Genomic DNA, 22,866 nt, shown 5'->3' with positions numbered 1-22,866 from the left:
CAATACCACAACCAACCTGTGAACAGGTGTAGTGCTGATTTTGAAAGAAAGCTTTATACAGCTTTATAATGCTAGGATATATTTTCACTTTATAGATTCTGGGAGTCTTAGAGGTTAGACCCCAACCAATCATAAAGGAAAGCCATGTCCTTGTGGATTAGTATGCGCTGGATTATCACATGTTGACCAACTGTGCTGTTTATTACATGCAGAGAGTCCTTTAGGTGCTTTTTTGAAAACTCTAGACAGGTTTTCATGTGTATTTTACTGGGGAGAGGATTCTTTCTGGCCACTCCACCTGTCTGTCTGTAAAGCAAAGATTGGTGGAACGATGGTTGACCTATTGAAAGTTTCACCCATCTGCACAGGGTATCTTTGGAATTCAGCCAGAGTGCCAATTGGTCACTTCGCTTATGGAGGCCCTTCTTCCCCGATTACTTCGCCAGCTCTAGGAAGAGATGTGGTTTTTTTCAAACTTCCTCAGATAACCCCTTCAAGACCAAGCTAGTTTTCACCATAAGGACCAAGCCACATTTTGAAAATCTGACATGTTTCACTTTATGTGGTAATAACTCTGGAACGCTTTTACTTATATAAGTGATTCTGAGATTGTTTTCTCGTGACATATTGTACTTCATGTTAGTGGTAAATTTAAGTCAATATGTTTCACCTTTATTTATAAAAAAAAATGGCAAAATAAACCGAAAATTTTGAAAAATTCGCAATTTTCTAAATTTGAATTTCTCTGGTTCTGACAGACAGTGGTAACTTACAAAATAGTTATTACTTTATTTCTACCATATGTCTACTTCATGTTTGCATCATTTTGTAAATGTAATTTTATTTTTTGGAGATGTTAGAAGGCTTAGAAGTTTAGAAGCAAATTTTAAAATTTTTCAGAACATTTCTAAAACCCACTTTTGAAGGACCAGTTCATGTCTGAAGTCACTTTGTGCGACTTATATAATAGAAACCACCCAAAAATGACCCCATTTTAGAAACTATGCCCCTAAAGGTATTCAAAACGAATTTACAAACGTTGTTAACCCTTTAAGTGTTCCACCAGAATTAATGGAAAATGGAGGTGAATTTTTAAAATGTCACATTTTTTTTGCAGATTTTTCACTTTAGATCCATTTCTCCTGCAATTCAGCATGGGTTAACAGCAAAATAAACCTTAAGATTTGTTACCCTGATTCTTAAGTTTACAGAAACACCCCATATGTGGTTGTAAAGTGCTGTATGAGCACACAACGGGGCTCAGAATGGGAGGAACACCGTATGGCTTTAGGAAGGCAGATTTTGCTGGAATAATTTTCAGGCACCATGTCGCATTTGAAGACACCCTGAGGCACCCCAACAATGAAAGAACCCCCAAAGTGACCCCATTATGGAAAATACACCCCCTAAGGAATTTTTCAAGGAGTGCACTGAGCAATAGCCGTTTCATAGAATTTAGAAAGACTTGGCAGTGAAAACTTGATATTTTACAAGAATATCTCGCTTTAGGACCAAATTTTGTCATTTTAACAAGGGGTATCAGGAGAAAATGCACCCCATAATCTGTTACCCATTTTCTCCTGAATACATCAGCTATTGCCACCCGTATGTGGTTGTAAAGTGCTGTATGAGCACACAGTGGGGCTCAGAATGGGAGGAACACCGTGTGGCTTTTGGAAGGCAGAATTTGCTGGAATAATTTTAAGGCACCATGTCACATTTGAAGACACTCACCCCAACAGTGAAAACCGCAAAATAGAGGCTCTAGGGGTGCCAGAACATAAAAGGAAATGGAAGAATTGCCTCATTTAATAAAATGACACCTTTCAATGTATTCATCTAGGGGTATAATGGGAATTTGTAAGGTTTTTATTTTATTTTTTGGGGGGAGCTATTATTGGATTGCCAAATGGAAAAATGCTCAACTAAAAATGTCTTGCCATGGATTAATTAAGAAATTTGTGAAATGGACTTAATGGATATCAGTTGAGGTGTGATAAACTTGAAAGCACTCTCCAATGCAGAGGCCCGGTTTAGAGGGGCAGGTCTGACAGTAGTGCGTGGTGTCTTTCCTAATCCCTTTAACCGAGCAAACTGCTTTTTTGGGGTCGCTTTTTTTTTTTCTGTGGGGGGAAGTACTCCAGGGAAATGCTGCCCACGTTTTATTCTTGATACCCCAGAAGCACTGCTGGATGAAAAACTGGCCTCTCCTTCCTGAACGCCAAAAATCTATTTTTTCCTAAAATTCCAAGAAGGTCCCCCCCATGACCAGCTGTTCTGTGGATGACAAAGGCATTATATAGTGACACTTTGGTTAGGTACACAGCTAATTGTTTGTACCACACCTTAGATTTTCTTAAGGCACTGTAGGGCTGTAGTACCTGGTCTGAAAGATCCACTCCACCCATGAACTTGTTGTAATCCTGGATACACACAGGCTTGATGTTCTGCTCTGTGGTTCCTCGGACTGGGACTGGGACTGGGACTGGGGTGGACTGGTCTGCATGGAGGGTAGTCAACTCAAGAACATCCCGTTTGTCCTTGTATTTTAGCAGCATCAAATTTTGAGAAAACAGCCCTGCTTTCCCCACGACGCACTATCTGATCTATAAAGGATTTAGGGAGCCCTTTTTGATTTCTTCTAATTGTGTCACATGTGCCTATGCCTCTGGCAGCAAGGCACTTCAGGAGAGGGACACTATATTGTAAAAGTTGTCCAAATACAGATGGTATCCGTGGTCCAGCAGGGGGTGGACTAAATCCCATACTATCTTCCCACTTCTACCCAGAACCGGGGGACAATCAGGTGGATCAATTTTGGAATCTTTTACCTCGTAAATACTAAAGCGCAGTGTATACCCAGATACACTTTCACAGGCCTTATACAACTTCACACCATACCCTTTTATTGGGCAGGTATGGCGGAAATGTAATCGGCCTTTGAAGTGGACCAATGATTCATTCACTGAGAGACATTTTTGGGGGGTATATACTTGACCAAATTTGGAATTGTAGTGGTCAACCACTGGCCTAATTTTAAAGAGTCTGTCATAACTGTGGTCGCTTGGGGGTTGGCATTCATTATTATTGCTGAAGTGTATCTTAGAAGAGCTTCGAAACAGGCCCGGGGCATGGCAAGACTGTGAAGAGGGGTGTGATATAAAATATCTTTGTTCCAATACGAACGTGTTGTTGTTGTTGTTGTTTTTTTTTGTTTTTTTTATAATGCCCATGCTTAGGAGAAGTCCCCAAAACCTTTTCATTTCAGTTGTGTTAGTAGGGGTCCATTTGCGGGGCCTTGAGAGATAACTGTCTGGATGGGAGGCAATAAATTGCTCTGCATATACTCACCTAAAGAATTATTAGGAACACCTGTTCTATTTCTCATTAATGCAATTATCTAGTCAACCAATCACATGGCAGTTGCTTCAATGCATGTAGGGTTGTGGTCCTGGTCAAGACAATCTCCTGAACTCCAAACTGAATGTCAGAATGGGAAAGAAAGGTAATTTAAGCAATTTTGAGCGTGGCATGGTTGTTGGTGCCAGACGGGCCGGTCTGAGTATTTCACAATCTGCTCAGTTACTGGGATTTTCACGCACAACCATTTCTAGGGTTTACAAAGAATGGTGTGAAAAGGGAAAAACATCCAGTATGCCGCAGTCCTGTGGGCAAAAATGCCTTGTTGATGCTAGAGGTCAGAGGAGAATGGGCCGACTGATTCAAGCTGATAGAAGAGCAACGTTGGCTGAAGTAACCACTCGTTACAACCGAGGTATGCAGTAAAGCATTTGTGAAGCCACAACACGCACAACCTTGATGCGGATGGGCTACAACAGCAGAAGACCCCACCGGGTACCACTTATCTCTACTACAAATAGGAAAAGGAGGCTACAATTTGCACGAGTTCACCAAAATTGGACTGTTGAAGACTGGAAAAATGTTGCCTGGTCTGATGAGTCTCGATTTCTGTTGAGACATTCAAATGGTAGAGTCCGAATTTGGCGTAAACAGAATGAGAACATGTATCCATCCTCTGATGGCTACTTCCAGCAGGATAATGCACCATGTCACAAAGCTTGAATCATTTCAAATTGGTTTCTTGAACATGACAATGAGTTCACTGTACTAAAATGGCCCCCACAGTCACCAGATCTCAACCCAATATAGAGAATCTTTGGGATGTGGAGGAACGGGAGCTTCGTGCCCTGGATGTGCATCCCTCCAATCTCCATCAACTGCAAGATGCTATCCTATCAATATGGGCCAACATTTCTAAAGAATGCTATCAGCACCTTGTTGAATCAATGCCACATAGAATTAAGGCAGTTCTGAAGGCAAAAGGGGGTCCAACACCGTATTAGTATGGTGTTCCTAATAATTCTTTAGGTGAGTTTATATTTGTTTGTTCCACCATCAAGTTAATTAGGTCATCAGTGAAGAATAATTGGAAAAAATTAATTTCACTGAAACCTAAATTCACTCACCTGGGGCACATAGTTATCTGCGGGGATCCATGAAGAGTCACTTGTACGGGGCTGCGACTGCGCACTACCCCTAGGACGCCTACGAGGGGGTTCATCATTAGATGAATCATCTGAGATGAAACTAAAAATGTCACTTCATCTCCACTGTTGGAGTCAGTGTCCTCAAAAAGTACGGCATATGCCTCTTCGGCAGTGAAAAGCCGTTTAGTCATTTTAAACTGTAAACTAACGTAGATTATTATTATTTTTTTTTTTCATTTTTTTTTTTTAAATATATAAAAAAAAAAATTAGAACAGCAGACTAAAATACTGTATATCCTTTAGGATAGGATAAAAACTCCCCGAGTCACTTGGAAATTGACAGGTGTCACAGGTAGCACAGATGGCTGGCGATGAGCCAGGGGTCTAGTATGGGGCACAGTAGTGCCAATATCCTTACTGGGGCAGAAAAGGGGTTAATTAATGTATTATTTTACAATATTAGGTGGCACAAAGCCACATGGGGCATAAGAGACTTATATTTTACAGAATGGTGCCACACAGGAGGATGGCACACCTATTGACGGTTATTTTTTTTTATTTTTTTTATGTAACTTGGGAGTGTGTGACAGGTGACTTGATGGACAGACCAGCTAGTGTGACAGGTGTCTTTATTGAACGGACAAACTGGAGTCACAGGTGTCTTGATGGACGGCCAGACTGGACCGATAGGTGTCTTGATGGGCGGACAGGCTGGAGTAATGGGGGTCTTTATTGAACGGACAGACTGGACTGACAGGTTTCTTGATGGGCGGAAAGGCTGGAGTGACGTGTCTTTATTGAACGGACAGACTGGACTGACAGGTGTCTTCATTGACGGACAGACTGGAGTCACAGGTGTCTTGATGGACAGACAGGCTAGTGTGACAGGTGTCTTTATTGAACAAACTGGAGTCGCAGGTGTCGGACGAACAGGCTGGACAGACAGTTGTCTTAACGGACGGACAGTAGTGACAGGTTTCTGGATGAGGTGATGAGGAGATGACTGGACAGGACTAATCTAACTGACTGGGGAAAATCTGTACTGAAGGGGTTAATTATGTACGAAGCAGGGGATGAGGCACAGAACTGAATACAGATGACAGGCTGTTGATACGGCACAGAACTGATTTGTGTCACTGACTGGGCCACGGAAGCAGCTTTTCGGCACTAAAGAGGTTAATTTGATCTGGTAGGTATTAATCTACAGCAGCTTTTCACACTCTCTCCTTCTCTGATCGCTTCCCTGACAGGAATTGGGACGATCAGAGAAGGAGAAGCACATAGTCCCTCTACCCCCCCTTACCTGCCCCGATGCGCTGCGATTGGTCCCTCTGCAGTATTGGACCAATCGCAGCGATCGCGGGCGGGTCGGAGCTCCGATGCTGTACCCGCCAGCTTCTCTGGTTGCCTAGCAACCCCAGGACGCCGACTTCACTGAACCTTCAGCGCTTCGCTCCCTGCGCTGACAGAGAAAGCCGATCACGTACATGCACGTGGGGATGCGGTGAGGCACCTCATTCCCTCACGTACATGTACGTGATGTTGCAAGAAGGGGTTAAAGAATTACAGGTGCCACTGTGCTTTTGGGAAAATTGAAGTGCAGCAGAAATTTTTATACCCTTCTCCAGATCTGAACCTCACACAATCCTGTTTATGAGCTCTACAGGCAGTTTGTTCTTTCCTCCTCATGACTTGGTTATTGTACTGATATGCACTGTCAGCTGTGTGACCTTATTTAGACAGGGTTGTGTCTTTACATATCACAACAGACTTGTACAGAGGGGCAGAGGACACTGTCTGCAAGCACTTACACTTTTATAGGGAATGGGACAGAACACCATAGGTGAGGATATAGGCTGCTCATGTGGCTGTGTAGTGGCAGCATGCTTATTGCAAGTGGTAAGTTTTCCTGAAAAGGTGGGTTTTCAGGTTACTCTTGAAGGTTTGGATGTTAGGGAGAAGTCTGATGTGTAAGGGTAGTGAGATCCAGAGTAGGGGAGGCACGTGAGAAATCTTGTAGTCAATTGTGTGAAGAACAGAGGAGGCGGTCCTGTGAGGAACTGAGATTAAGTGTGGGGATGTATCGAAAGCAGGTCAGTGATGTAAGGAGGGGACAGGTTGTGGACAGCCTTATAGGTAGTTGTTAGTATTTTAAGCCGAGTTCGCTGGGTAATGGGGAGTCAATGAAGAGATTAGATTGGCAGATGGGGGAGGCAATGGAGAAACAAGTGGGAGAAGTGGATTAATCGGACAGTGGAGTTGAGAATAGATTGGAGGGAAGCCAGAGTGGTGGATGGGAGGCCACACAGGAGGATCTTGCAGTAGTTCAGGCGGGAGATGAGAATGCACTAGTATTTTAGTTAACTCGGGTGAGGAAGGAGCGAATACGAGAGATGTTCTTAAGTTGAAAGCGGCAGGTGGAGGTAAGGGTTTGGATGTGTGGTTTAACCACTTCACATCCGGGCCATTTCCCCCTTCCTGACAGGGCCATTTTTTGCAAATCTGACATGTCCCTTTATGTGGTAATAGCTTTTACTTATCCCAGGCCATTCTGAGATGGTTTTCTCATCACATATTGTACTTCATGACAGTGGTAAAATTAAGTCAAAAATTTTGTTTTTTAATTATAAAAAAATAACCAAATTTACCAAAAATTTGGAAAAATTAGCAAATTTCAATTTCTCTACTTTTATTATGGATAGTAATACCTCCAAAAGTAGTTATTATTTTACATTCCCCATATGTCTACTTCCTATTTGGATCATTTTGTGAATGTCATTTTATTTTTGGGGGACGTTAGAAGGCTTAGAAGTTCAGAAAAATTCCCAAAACCCACTTTTTAAGGACCAGTTCAGGTCTGAAGTCACTTTGTGAGGCTTGCATAATAGAAACCACCCAAAAATGACCCCATTTTAGAAACTACACCCCTCAAGTTAGTCAAAACTGATTTTTACAAAAATGTTGTTAACCCTTTAGGTGTTCCACTAGAATTAATGGAAAATGGAGATGAAATTTCAGAATTTTACTTTTTTGGCAGATTTCCCATTTTATTTTTTTCCGCTAACAAAGCAAGGGTTAACAGCCAAACAAAACTCAATATTCATGGCCCTGATCCTGTAGCTTACAGAAACGCCCCATATGTGGTCGTAAACTGCAGTATGGCCACACAGCATATGGCCACACGGAATGCCATATGTTTTTTGGAAGGCAGATTTTGCTGGACTGGTTTTTTGACACCATGTCCCATTTGAAGCCCCCCTGATGCACCCCTAGAGTAGAAACTCCAAAAAAAAGTGACCCATTTTGTAAAAAGGTCGAGACGGAGGAGCACAGAGTAGTGACGTTTAGCTTTGGCTAGAAAAGTTTGGATGTGAAATGGAACGATAGCCGGATAAGGCTGAGTTCACAAGAGCGTGACAGATTTGGTCCGGATGCGTTCAGGGTGCGTTCAGTTAAACTCACACCATTTTGCAAGCAAGTTCAGTCAGTTTTGGCTGCAATTGCGTTTAGTTGTTCAGTTTTTTCCGTGCGGGTGCAATGCGTTTTGATGCGTTTTTCACGCGCGTGATAAAAAACTGAAGGTTTACAAACAACATCTCCTAGCAACCATCAGTGAAAAACGCATTGCATCCGCACTTGCTTGCAGATGCAATGCGTTAACGCAGCCCCATTCACTTTTATGGAGGCCAGGGCTGCGTGAAAAACGCAGAATATAGAACATGCTGCGATTTTAAAGCATTGCAGAAGTGATGCATGAAAAAAAATGCTCATTTGCACAGCCCCATTGAAATGAATGGGTCAGGATTCAGTGCAGGTGCAATGCGTTCACCTACTGCATTGCACCCGCGCGGAAATCTCGCCCGTGTGAACGCAGCCTAAAGAGGATGGGTCCAGGGAAGGCTTGGGTGTGATGGTTGCATGTTTTAAAGAGGAAGGGATGACACCAGTGGTTAGCAATAGGTTGAAGAGTTGGGTTAGGGCAGGGATAACTATAGTTGTGTGGTTTGGGATGAGGTGGGATGGTAGTGGGTCAAGGGCACAGGTGGCGAGGTGTGACTTGGAGACTAAGTTGGGAAGCTTTTCTCCTGTGACAGTGGTAAACTGGGTTACGTGGGAAAAGCATTTGGGATGATCTAGAGAAATGGGATTCCACCAGACCTAAATTTCATAAGAACGGGTCTGAATTCTTGCGTCCATGCAAATTTTTTAGTTTTTCTTTTTTGAGAACTTTTCAAAAATGTCTAAGATGCAGTTTTTACTTTCTTATTATGAGGCATTGAGAGAGATTGATAGGGGAAAGCGGAAATATTTTATTTTAGAACAGGGCTGCAACATAACAATGTGAAAAGGTCTAATCACTTGCCAAATGCATTGTAGGTAGTTTTAACCTCTTAAGGACATAGGGCGTACAGGTACGCCCTTGTGCCCTGGTACTTAAGGACACAGGGCGTACATGTACGCCCTGTGTATTTCTGATCACTGCCGTGCGGCTGGCAGTGATCGGAACCCGGTGCCTGCTCAAATCATTGAGCAGGCACCTAGGCTAAATGCGCCGGGGGGGGTGCGGGAGGCGGGCGGTGCGGCAGGCGGGATTGCGATCCCCCGCCCGCCTCCCATTGCGTAATCGTTGGCGTCTAGTGGGTATACCAGGGTGCCAGCACATTGCTGGCACCCTGGTATAAGCGGCTGACATCGGTGATGCGATGTCAGCCGTTTAACCCTTTCCATACAGCGGTCCGTACAGACCGCTGTATGGAAAAGGTTAACAGCGCAGGGAGCTCCCTCCCTCTCCCATCGGGAGGCTGCTGTGCCTTTGCAGCCCCTCCGAATGGAGAGGGAGAGAGCCTCCAGGCAGCCCCCCAAGCCCCGTCCTTACCCTTCCCCGTCTGCGCAGTTCTGACCATAACTGAGCAGACGGGGAAGGTTCCCATGGCAACAAGACGCCTTCTCAGGCGTCCTGCTGTCCATGGTGCTGAACAGATCTGTGCTGAAAGGCATAGATCTGTTCAGACAAAGTGTAAAATACAGTACAGTACTATATATTGTGCTGTACTGTATTATACAGACATCAGACCCACTGGATCTTCAAGAACCAAGTGGGTCTGGGTCAAAAAGAAAGTGAAAATAAAGTAAAAATCAAAAAACACATTTATCACTGATTAAAAATAAAAAAAATGAAATTCCCTACACATGTTTGGTATCGTCGCGTCCGTAACGACCTGATCTATAAAACGGTCATGTTACTTTACCCAAACGGTGAACGACATAAAAAAAAAAATTAAAAACTATGATGAAATTGAAATTTTGCCCACCTTACTTCCCCAAAAAGTTAATAAAAGTGATCAAAAAAGTTGTATGTACTCCAAAATTGTAACAATCAAACCGTCATCTCATCCCGCAAAAATCATACCCTACCCAAGATAATCGCCCCAAAACTGAAAAAACTATGGCTCTTAGACTATGGAAACACTAAAACATGATTTTTTTTTTGTTTCAAAAATGAAATCATTGTGTAAAACTTACATAAATAAAAAAAAGTATACATATTGGGTATCGCCGCGTCCGTATCGACCGGCTCTATAAAAATATCACATGACCTAACCCCTCAGGTGACCACCGTAATAAAAAAAAAAAGAAACGGTGTAAAAAAAGCAATTTTTTGTCATCTTACTTCACAAAAAGTGTAACAGCAAGCGATCAAAAAGTCATATGCACCCCAAAATAGTGCCAATAAAACCGTAATCTCATCCCGCAAAAAATGAGACCCTACTTGAGATAATCGCCCAAAAACTAAAAAAACTATGGCTCTTAGACTATGGAGACACTAAAACTTTTTTTTTTTTTTAATTAATTCATTGTGTAAAACTTACATAAATAAAAAAAAATTGTATACATATTAGGTATCGCCGCGTCCGTGACAACCTGCTCTATAAAATTACCACATGATCTAACCTGTCAGATGAATGTTGTAAATAACAAAAAAAAACGGTGCCAAAAAAGCTATTTCTTGTTACCTTGCCGCACAAAAAGTGTAATATAGAGCAACCAAAAATCATATGTACCCTAAACTATACCGTAGTTTCTAAAATGGGGTCACTTTTTTGGAGTTTCTACTCTAGGGGTGCATCAGGGGGGCTTCAAATGGGACATGGTGTCAATAAAACCAGTCCAGCAAAATCTGCCTTCCAAAAACCGTATGGCATTCCTTTCCTTCTGCGCCCTGTCGTGTGCCCGTACAGCAGTTTACGACCACATATGGGGTGTTTCTGTAAACTACAGAATCGGGGCCATAAATAATGAGTTTTGTTTGGCTGTTAACCCTTGCTTTGTAACTGGAAAAAAAATATTAAAATGGAAAATCTGCCAAAAATGTTAAATTTTGAAATTGTATCTCTATTTTCCATTAAATCTTGTGCAACACCTAAAGGGTTAACAAACTTTGTAAAATCAGTTTTGAATACCTTAAGGGGTGTAGTTTCTTAGATGGGGTCACTTTTTTGGAGCTTCTACTCTAGGGGTGCATCAGGGGGCTTCAAATGGGACATGGTGTCAAAAAACCAGTCCAGCAAAACCTGCCTTCCAAAAACCAAACGGCGCACCTTTCACTCTACGCCCCGCTGTGTGGCCGTACAGTAGTTTACGGCCACATATGGGGTGTTTCTGTAAACGGCAGAGTCAGGGCAATAAAGATACAGTCTTGTTTGGCTGTTAACCCTTGCTTTGTTAGTGGAAAAAATGGGTTAAAATGGAAAATTAGCCAAAAAAATGAAATTCTCAAATTTCATCCCCATTTGCCAATAACTCTTGTGCAACACCTAAAGGGTTAACGAAGTTTGTAAAATCAGTTTTGAATACCTTGAGGGGTGTAGTTTATAGAATGGGGTCATTTTTGGGTGGTTTCTATTATGTAAGCCTCGCAAAGTGACTTCAGAGCTGTAGTGGTCCCTAAAAATTGGGTTTTTGTAAATTTCTGAAAAATTTCAAGATTTGCTTCTAAACTTCTAAGCCTTGTAACATCCCCAAAAAATAAAATATCATTCCCAAAATAATTCAAACATGAAGTAGACATATGGGGAATGTAAAGGCATCACAATTTTTAGGGGTATTACTATGTATTACAGAAGTAGAGAAACTGAAACTTTGAAATTTGCTAATTTTTCCAAATTTTTGTTAAATTAGGTATTTTTTGGTGCAAAAAAAATATTTTTTTTAACTTCATTTTACCAGTGTCATGAAGTACAATATGTGACGAAAAAACAATCTCAGAACGGCCTAGATAAGTCAAAGCGTTTTAAAGTTATCAGCACTTATAGTGACACTGGTCAGATTTGCAAAAAATGGCCTGGTCCTAAGGTGTAAAAAGGCTGTGTCCTTAAGGGGTTAAAAGGAAAGGGGCACTCAGTGTCACACATGCTCTGCCACTTAATTCAAAGTCTCAAATCACTGACAAGCTAATAGTGGTATACGTTCCACCATCAAAAATATAAATCACTGTAGTAAGGAATGCTATAGGAATTAGATAAAACCAATACTTTATTAAATCTGCAAAAATTATGTGAGGAAAGGAAACCTACCAACTATATAAAATTCTAAGTACCAGATCAGCGGTACCGCTCGGGTGTGGATAAGGTCACCAAGAAATCCGCTTCAGATGCACTACTGATGGTTGCAAAACCACGCCAGCCGGCTGTAGTACTATGACACAACCAAAAGTGTGCACCGTGGCACGGACAAGGTGCTCTGCTCAATCACCCAGTCTAGATGGCCCTGGACTAAATTAACAAACTAATCCATTGATAAACATCTACTCATTGGATCCGACCAGGATAAAGAACCACCTGTTCTCAGATACAGTCCTGATCAAAACTTTAAGACCACTTGAAAAATGGCAAAAAATCATATTTTAGCATGGCTGGATCTTAACAAGGTTCCAAGTAGAGCTTCAACATGCAACAAGGAGAAATGGGAGTGAGACAAAACATTATTTGAGCATTCAATTTAATGAAAACAATGAATAAACTGAAACGGGCTGTTTTTCAGCTGATCAAAGGTTTTGGGACCACACCTCCAAAAAAAAATAAAAAAATAACACCCCCCCAGTCCCCCCAAGTCAGAAATCCAACTTCCAAACATGAACTCAGTAATGAGTAGCTCAGCCATAATTGTTTATCACTTCAAAAATTTGTTTCGGCATGCTTGATGCAAGCGTTTCCATGAGGTGAGTGGGAACATTTCTCCAAGTGGTGAAGAATGCCGCACGAAGGCCATCTACTGTCTGGAACTGTTGTCCATTTTAGTAAACTTCGCTTGCCATCCATCCCCAAAGGTTCTCAATTGGATTTAGATCAGGGAAAAAATAATATGGTCAAGTGTAGTACGGTAATTGTAGTAATTAACTACTGTAGTTGTCACTGAGTCAGGTTAACTCAGAGACATGAAAAGTCCTGGATTATCTTGGAATGTAGGGGTGATGCATCCTGTGACTTGCCATGATATTTTGAGGTGACACACAGCGTACCCGACTCTGAGATGAAAATATACAGCGGGGCAGGATATATAGTGTCCCCATTTGGATATAAGCCAAAAGCACTCCCCATAGCAGTATGAGACAACCTACATGCATCGGGACTCAAGGAAAGCAGACAAAGGAGTTATACTCATTAAGTCCATGCGGTTGGAGTGTGTGCAGGCGGTAAATCCAATATATGTCTTTTTGTAACAAGCGCTTGTCAAAGTCGCCTCCTCTTGGAGATCTTCTCACCACCTCTATGGCCTGAAATTTCATCACATCCGCATTGCCGCCGTGTAAGGTGGATGTATGTCTCGCAATTGGGGTGTCAGCACCCTTGCGGATGTCATTAAGGTGTTCTGCGATTCTCCTGCGGAATTCCCTAAAGGTTTTCCCCACATATTGTTTTCCACAAACACAAGTGGCCAAATATACCAACCCTCTAGTCATACAATTGACAAAGGATCTGATGGTGAACGTTTGCTCTGTCACACTGCAGGTGAATGTAGCACCTAACTGAACAGCAGAGCACGCCACACATCCTCCACATCTGAAGGTCCCTTTGAGGTTGGTACTCAGCCAAGTGGCTGTAGTGGGGGCTTGAAAGAAACTGGACCAGACGATCTCTTAGATTGCGTCCACGTCGGTACGTTATCAGAGGTGTACCTCCTACTAGATGACCAATGCCGGGGTCAGATATTAAAATGCCCCAATAACTGGTGAGTATTTATCTTACCGTATGGTGTGCCTTGTCATAAGTAGCCACAATGCGCAATTGTTCAGGCCCAGATGCTCCTGATTTGGGTTTCAACAACGTGTCACGATTCAGGGCCAAGGAGTGTTGATATGCTTTGGCTAACACGTGTTGAGAGTATCCCCTACTTCAGAATCTTGACTGCAGCTCTAAAGTCAGACATCCTAGAACAATTACGCCTTACCCTAAGGTATTGTCCTTTGGGAATTCCTCTCTTCAAGGGCAAGGGATGGCAACTGTCCCACCTGAGGAGACTATTCGTAGCGGTCCCCTTCCAAAATAGACGTGTGCCAACGTTGCCATCACAATCCCTGAAGATGGTGAGATCAAGAAACGTGATTTGGGATTCCTGAATCTCGGATGTAAAAAACAGTCCCATTGTGGTGGTGTTCAGGTCTGTGACAAAGCTGTTAAAATCAACTACACTTCCTGACCACAGAATCAGCACATCGTCGATGTAACGTAGCCATGAATTAATATGGTCAGCCCATTTCTGGTTATTTATTATATAGTGAGTGTCCTCGCGGCCGCGTACGGCCATTCACTGAGGTCAGCAGCTTACTTGTTTGTTTGTCCTCCTACCCACATGTTATGCTCCTCACGAGCCAAACGTGGCGAAACGCGTCGAGCGATCAGTGGGGGCAAACCCATGTTTTTGAATTGTTGCTTGATTTGCGTTCACATAACAGAAGTGGTCTGCGTCAATCCAGCCCTCTGTAGTATGTGAACAGGTGCACTCAAGCGTCTTGCTCACACCCAGGTAGTTAGTGTCCCTTGATTTGTGCTCACAGGGCCGACCATCAGACATTTGGTTCATATCTGTGAACAGGTGGTTCTTGATCCTGGTCATATCCAATGAGTAGATGTTTATCAATGGATTAGTTTGTTAAAGGGGTTATCCAAGTTATATTTATTGATAAACTATCCCCAGGATAGCTCCTCAATATCTGATCGGAGGGGTCCGACACCCGGCACCCCCTCCGATCAGCTGTTTGAAGAGGAGACTCGCACGGTGTCAGCGCTGCCTCCTCTTCACTGTTTACCTTCTAGCCATTGCATCTGCAGTGGTGAGCAGGTGTAATTACACCCAAGCCGTCCCATTCATTTCAATAGGAAGGCTTGGGTGTAATTACACCTGCTCACCACTGCAGATGCAACGGCTAGATTGGAGGGGGTGCCAGGTGTCGGTCCCCTCCGATCTGATATTGATGACCTATCCTGGGGATAGGTCATCAATAAATATAACTTGGACAACCTCTTTAATTTAGTCCAGGGCCATCTAGACTGGGTGATTGAGCAGAGCACCTTGTCCGTGTCACTGTGCACACTTTTGGTTGTGTCATAGTACTACAGCCAGCTGGCTTCGTTTTGCAACCATCAGTAGTGCACCTGAAGTGGATTTCTTGGTGACCTTATCCACACCTGAGCGGTACCGCTGATTGTGGTTTTCCATTTGATACCTCGATCCGCCTCAGGATTCGTGGATAGATCTGGTCACTTAGAATTTTATATAGTTAGTAGGTTTTTTTCCTTTCCTCACATAATTTTTGCAGATTTAATAAAGTATTAGTTTTATCTAATCCCTATATCGTTCCTTACTACAGTGATTTATATTAATTTCAAAGTTTGTGTCACTGATGGACTGAACGTTGCACTTAGCTATCTCCATCAGTCCCATAGATTGTTGTGGGGTATCAGCATGCGTCACATTCCACTCCATTCAAATGGGGGGGGCACAGGACATTGTTTCTCATGACTGTACCTCCCCAGAAACTGCTAATCCCACAAAGTACATCCTCTTTGAATTCTACGGTTTTACGTATCAGTACGAACAATAGCACGCACCAGATTCCAGTTTTATTTTTCAAAAAAATTAAGCCAACATGGGAAAGCCACATGTGAAAAACCGAAGTATACCCTGTAAATCGGTAGCTTGTAGAACCACCTTTTGCAGCATCCTGTGTACTGACAAGCTTTTCACATGGGGTGAATCTTAAGTCAGAAATCGACATATAAATTTCTAAACTGAAGATTTTACTGAAACTTTCCCCATAAAACTATCAGTCTGCTCAGCTCCTCCTGCTCTATAATATGCTGCCTGCAGATTACTCTGCATTTTGTGGTGACAGGTTCTCTTTAAGTAAACAATCGCAAGGAAATGTGAATGGACTTTCTCAATGGCTTTTATGTTGTCATATCACAGTGAGACATATCACATACAAGTTAAGGCCTGTTTCACAGTTTCATTGTTTTTCCGGTATTGAGATCCGTCTGAGGATCTCTCAATACTGGGAAAAACCGGTTCAGTTTATGCATTCTGAATGAAATGAGATCCGTTCAGGATGCCTTCCGTTACGGCAGCAGAAAAAGGGCACTGAAAACAATGTGAGTCAATGTTCCCCTTCCAAAATAGTTTGAAGGAGCTCACGAGCGGACCCGAACGCAGCCGTCCAGCCCTGATGCAGTCTGAATGGAGCGGATCCGCTCAGACTGCATCAGTCTGGCGGCGTTCAGCCTCCGCTCGCTCCGCACGGACAGGCGGACAGCTGAACGCTGCTTGCAGCGTTCGGGTGTCCGCCTGGCCGTGCGGAGGCGTGCGGATCCGTCCAGACTTGCAATGTAAGTCAATGGGGACGGATCCGTTTGAAGATGCCACAATGTGGCTCAATCTTCAAGCGGATCCGTCCCCCATTGACTTTACATTGAAAGTCTGGACGGATCCGTACGAGGCTATTTTCACACTTAGCTGTGTTATGCTAAAAATAATGCAGACGGATCCGTTCTGAACGGAGCCTCCGTCTGCATTATTATGAGCGGATCCGTTCAGAACGGATCCACCCGAACGCTAGTGTGAAAGTAGCCTGAATTTGAAAGGAAAAACAGCTTTCACTCCTGACTCGATTTCTAATAGCTATATCTTTTGATATAGTGGATATAATGCTATGATTCTGGTATCGTTTGAAAGGTTGGATTGACAGCTTTCAAACAAGGTCAGGATATATTTCTAGTGGTTACCAATCCCAAGATATGAGCAACTAAAGCAGCCCTCCCCTCTTCAGTCTGGTTTGCTTTGGGTACTTAGAAGCTGTTTTCTAGCAGAATAAAAGTACTTTTCCTGGACATGGAATACAGACACAGTGCACACAGGTATGTTTGGGATGTGTCTGCAATCTTCTATGGGGCAGTGCTCTTAGTTATGTTGGTGAAAAACAGGTGACAAACTCGCTTTAACCCCGTCAAGACCAAGCTAGTTTTTACCTATGTGGTAATAACTTCAAAACGCTTTTAATTATCCAGGCCATTCTAAAAGTTTTCTCGTCACATATTGTACTTCATGATGGTGGTAAAATTGAGTCAAAAAAATGTCATTTCTCGTGAATGGCATTGGGGGACACAGCACCATGGTATATGACCCTATACCCACTGCACATGCTGGAGCTAACCAGTTTTTTTTTTTTTCTGGTGTCATAGGAGGCAGACATGACCTGCTCTTTTTTTCTTGCAGGTCCTGCCGCTTTTTTCTTATTTTTGTCTTTTTCTTCACAGGTCCAGCAGGCTGGGGCTCCATAGTGGACTTCCACCATAGTTGCACCCTCGGCAGGCACGTACTTTGTACCTAGCCGGTCGCCCAGTCCCCACAACTGCATCCGCAGTGGATGCCTGCAATCCTCAGGTTCGCCTGTTGAGTCTGTCGAAGGCGCGACCCCGCTGCGCCTGAAGACGTCTGAGGGTAACTACTCCCAATCCTCCCAGAGGTCCGGTATAGAACAAGTGGGTCCTTTTTCTCCCAGTATAGGGGGGGGGGGGGGGGTCCTTCTCATAGTCAGAGCACTCTTGTTCCCCTGTCCTTCGGGTGGTCACTTTGGTTCTTAGGGGCTCATTGGAGGTCACATTCTTCCCCCTGTCTGCCCTCCTGGTCCTCCGCCACCGCCTTGGCCTCTAATCTAGGTCCTGGTTTCTGCCCGGCCTAGGCCGTGGTGCTCCCTGGCCTGCCGCTCGGCTCCCGCCTTCTTTCGGCCCCTCTTTTCTTCATCCTCGGCAGCGGCTTCCGGCGCGATTCCCAGGCACACTCACAAATCGAGGCCCAGGCTTTTTTCCAGCCTACTCTGCTGTGATGGTCCCGCCCCCTTCGTTTCCCGGGCTTCTTGTGGGCGCACCTTCTTGGGGAGGACTGTGGGAGGAGCCTTCTCTCCATCCTCCCAATCCCGTCCTGGTGCGGGCTTTCTCCCTGAGGGGCGGGGCTTTCTGCTGGAGGCTTCGAGGACAGAGCAGTGTCCTCCATCTTGCTGCATCTCACGAGGTTCCACCTGAGTTCGGCGCACAATCTTCTGAAACTGCTGCTGCTTTTTGGGACACAGCACCTGGGGCCCGGTAGGACAGCTTCGGCTGGCTGTTTTTCTTTTACAGGCTCCATCCTAGCCCTCATGTCCTCTGCCAGACAGGACCCAGTGCCCAACCCCCCCTCACGGGCTTGTCACTTATTTTGCTTGCACTGGCTGCAACCAAAAGATGCCGTGCGGTCAATCTGATCCCACCTGCGCACAGTGCCTTGCTCCTAGGCCCTCCCAAGCCGCCCCGACCGCCATTGCTGTGTCTGTTCCCCCTGATTGGGTGGCGTCCCTGTCCCAAGCCATAGGGAACATTGCCAGTCTCTCCTAATCTATGGAGCAGTCGCTGGATCGCTTGCCGGCCCAAGTAGCGGCCACCTCAGCCCCCAGTAGGGAATCTACCACAGTCGGGGCTCGCTCTCGCTCTGACACCAGGTCCGATAAGCGACCTCGTGTGCTCTCAGCTGGGTCCCGCTCATCCTCGGTTCGCTCCCTGGATAAGTCTGAGTCCGGCGAAGTCTCCTCTTCTGCCGTTTCTGCCACTCCTGGGGACACCTCTGACTCACATGCTGCATCTGAGCAGAGCACATCTATTTCTGCGGCCATGCAGGATCTCATAAAGGCAGTCAGGGACGCACTCAGAGTGCAGGAGGGTCCCTCCTCTGTGGCCCAGGAATCCATGTCATTCCTCCGTTCCAGGCGCCCTGCCTTGGTTTTTCCTAACCATGCGGAACCTCAGCGCATTTCTGGGTAAGAAGTGTCGTCACCCGGATAGACTACTTCAACTCTCCAAGGCGTCTGACACCCTTTTTCCCTTTGCAGAAGTCAGTCAACCTATGCTCTGAACCACCTCAGGTTGATCCCCAGGTGGCGCGCCTGCCAAGGCAACCACCCTTTTTTGGGCAGATGCAGCTTCCTTGTCGGTTCCCTCTGATTGACTCTTTAGCCAAATCTGTTTTTGTTGCAGCAGGGTCTGCTGTCCGTCCAGCATTTGCCGCGTCTTGGGTGGCTAAGGCCTGCGTTGTTTGGACCTTGCCCCAGGACTGTGCTCAAGGCGAGCTTCCTGTCCTCGCCTCTCATATTCTCCAGGCCTCTCGGTACCTCTGTGATGCTTTCATGAAACTGGCACCCTGCTCTAGCAGAGCGGCTGCTAACTCCGTGGCCATCAGCCGCACGGTCTGGCTCCCTACCTGGGCGGCAGATGCAGCTTCCAAGAAGGCTCTCATTTCTCTTCCTTTTCTAGGCGGTAGACTCTTCGGGAAGCGCTTGGAGGAACTTATTTCCGAGGCCACTTTCCCATGGAGTCCCTCCGGTCGGTGATCGCCTCTCTGGAAGAGCGATGTCTGTCTCCATGTCCCCATCCCCCCTTCCCACGAATGCCATATAGTTTTTGGAGGGCCATGCCACATTTAAAGACCCCCTGATGCACCCTAGAGTAGAAACTCAAAAAAAGACCCCATTTTGGAAACTACGGGATAAGGTGCCAGTTTTTTGTTGGTACTAATTTAGGGCACATGATTTTTGGTTGCTCTATATTATACTCTTTGTGAAGCAAGGTAACAAATGGCTGTTTTGGCACCATTTTTATTTTTTGTTATTTATAGTGTTCATCTGACAGGTTAGATCATGTGGTATTTCTATAGAGCAGGTTGTTACGGATGCGACAATACCAAATATGACCTTTTTTTGGTTGGTTGTTTCAGTTTTACATAATAAAGCATTTTTGAAAAAAAAAAATTTTTTTTTTGTCTCCATATTCTGAAAGCTATATTTTTATTTATTTTTTTGGGCGACTGTCTTATGTAGGGTCTCATTTTTTAGATGACTGTTTTATTGGTACGATTTTGGAGTGTGTATGACTTGATATTGCACTTTTTGTGATGTAAGGTGACCAAAATGGCTTTTTTTACACTATTTTTTTTTTTTACGGTGTTTACCTGAGGGGTTAGGTCATGTGATATTTTTATACAGCAGGTTACTAAGGATGCGGCGATAACTAATATGTATACTTTTTTTATATTTTATTAAAGTTTTACACAATAACAGCATTTTTTAAACAAAAAGAGTGTCAGAGGGAGCCCCCTTTCTCTGTATACCCTGCAGCGTGAAGCGGTCAGCGCTGACGCCGCCGGCGGATACAGCAGGGGCCCGGCAATCAGTAAGGGGAGCTGCACCCAACCTATCCATCACGTACATGCACTTGAGGATGCGGCAAGGAGCCACATTCGCTCACGTACATGTACGTGATAATGCGGGAAGGGGTTAAGGGTGTATTAGACGCCCTGATGTTACAGACAATTGTCAGGAGGGAAGCGTACCCTCCCGGCAATCGTCAGATAGCGGAGGACACCACTGCTATTACATGCAGTGATGTCCTACATGGTTTGGGTGGAGTGATCGCTATGCCACACTCGTCCCCTATGCCCCCGACACCATTGTGATTTATTTTCTTTAAGCATGCTTTAAAATCACAATTGCCCGATGAACGAGTGTTTGCTTGTTTATCGGGCATTTGGCGGCAGCATTTAACTGCCAGATGATCGCTAACAAGCGTTCATAGGAATGCTCATTAGTGTCTGCCAGAAAATTTGGCAGTCTAATTCATCCTTTACACTGCATGAACAATTCTTGGCCAGTGTAAAGAGGCCTTTAGGCAACAATAATTGGGATTGAGTGTTCCTATGAATCTTCCTGCACGATAACTGCCTGATCTTCTGCCCATTAGTAGGGAATGTTTTTTTTAGGAGGGGTGTAAAACAAAAAACTGGAAAAAAAAAAAACTTTTTTTTTTTTCTCTTACAAAGTTTTATGTTCATCTGTACTAATATGATTTGTGTTAGTCATGCTGCTATGTCAACAGAGAATTGTTTTGTCTCTAGGACCGTGGTGATGAAAAATATGAAGTGATTGCTGCTATGCAAGCGAGCACAGTGCTATACCTATATTACTTGATAACTAACCTCGCTCTCCATTGCTTTGCCAAGTAGCTGATGTAATTATTCCATAAAACACTAACAGTTGGCACACTATATATGGTGTACCTTTGCCCTTTTTTCATTATTATATGATCCTAATAATACAACCCATAATATTTCTATATAGGTGCTTTGAATCCACGGATCTTGCGGCAAACACAGCTTGTCTTCTGGACTAGGATTGTGCATATTAGTATAAATAAAATTACCAGTACCTTGATTATTGTATGCAGCACTCGTACATTGTCTTTTTGCATCAAATTATTTTATATTGATTTTCTTTTGGCTTTTATACATAAACAAAGACAACACCGATTCATGTGCAAAATACAGACCCAATTTGGGTACCTCCACAATCATAAACGAAACATACTCAATTACCTAGCCCAACCCCCTCCATTCCCTGAACCGCACCATAACGCACCTAAACCACAGCTCTCTCCGCTCTCTATCTCTAGTGATACATTTTTTCACAAGTATATCCTAACGGTCCAACAAAGCTAAACTGTCTCCACCTTATCTTTATCGAGCAACACCCCTCCCTAATTGAAGAGATAAAAGGCGCCTGAAGGGCAATCCCGGTGTTGCCATCCATGGTCCCCATATATCGTTAAAATTTTTTAGTAGAGCCTCTATTCTACTACACTCCGCACTCTAGCCCAATTATCACATTCATACGTGCAATGAACTCCTCTTTGGTTGGTGGTACACTGTCTTTTACTATTAAAGACAACCTGTAGAGCAATCTGTAGGTAGCGTGTTATAGAACATAAGGGAGCTGAGCAGATTAATTAATTTTCTGGGGAAAAGATTCAGTAAAACTGGTAATTTACACATTTAAGTTTTTTCTGTCTGACTGCTATCTACAGGTATGTGTACACACTTTTACAGTGAATGCTATAAAACACTAATCTCATGGGCAAAAGTGCAGAGAAATATTTGTATATTAAGTTTTATTGAAACTTTTCTCACAACAAAACTACATCAATCTCCTCTTCTGCTCTATAACATGCTGCCTGCAGATTACACTTTGTGCTGTCAGGTTATTTTTAAATATTTTTAATAATCACAAAAATACTGTAATTTAGGATTGCTTAAGATAGTCACTGCATACATATATCCATAGCTACAATAATTTACTGTCTGGAATTGGGTAGCTAGCCGCTAGTGCACTTCTAACCCTAGCTATTAATGCACACATTGTTGAACTGCCCAGATCATTTAATTTTTTTTTGTTTTTGTTGTATAAATCATCTGTTTACCCTTTTTTTTTTTTTTTTTCATTTTTGTGGTTTTTAAATTATTAAATATTTTTTTCTATTTTAGGTTGATGTGTCCCGACAATATTTGGTGGAAGAAATTCAAAAGAGAACCAGTCGGTTTTAAAACATTACTATAAAGTTAATTCATATTTGGGTCCACCGATCTGACATTCAGCAATTATACAACAGAATTTAAATTTTTTCAGTTTCTCTGTTCTAAATGTCATGTAATAAACAAACAAGATTTCAAAAGTGATTGCAGTGTGACAACTGTCTGACTGTATTTTTAAGTTTATAAAGGAGCTTTTCAGAGTAATACAAAGCCACGTGTGACTTACATATTTCACAGTGCTTAGGGATCAGTGTAAGGGAACATTTCTCCAGCAGTCGGGCCTTAATTTTCACTTTTCCAGGGGAGCTGTTTTTTGGCATCAAGCTTTAACCTGTAGAGGCGGGTGCACATAGGTGACGCACGCACGCACCTCCCTCCCAGCCATGGAGCTCCCAGCCTGATGTGAAGCTGTGCTCCA

At 43.6% G+C, this 22,866-nt stretch overlaps 1 protein-coding gene across 1 annotated transcript in view; it reads left to right on the top strand.

Moving 5' to 3' along the window:
* The window catches only part of HARS1 (histidyl-tRNA synthetase 1), a 125,913-nt gene extending 103,321 nt beyond the window's left edge, over positions 1-22,592 (top strand). The window contains exon 13 of the mRNA XM_044274989.1: positions 22,401-22,592. Coding sequence (XP_044130924.1) covers positions 22,401-22,460 — 60 coding nt within the window. The 3' untranslated portion in view covers positions 22,461-22,592. The remainder of the gene's footprint in view (positions 1-22,400) is intronic.
* Positions 22,593-22,866: the final 274 nt, after the last annotated feature.

The sequence above is a fragment of the Bufo gargarizans genome, unplaced genomic scaffold (genome assembly GCF_014858855.1).
Source record: "Bufo gargarizans isolate SCDJY-AF-19 unplaced genomic scaffold, ASM1485885v1 original_scaffold_2202_pilon, whole genome shotgun sequence".
Taxonomy (NCBI): Eukaryota; Metazoa; Chordata; class Amphibia; order Anura; family Bufonidae; genus Bufo; species Bufo gargarizans.
The sequence above is the reverse complement of the archived record's forward strand: the minus strand, read 5'-3'. Positions and strand labels throughout refer to the sequence as shown.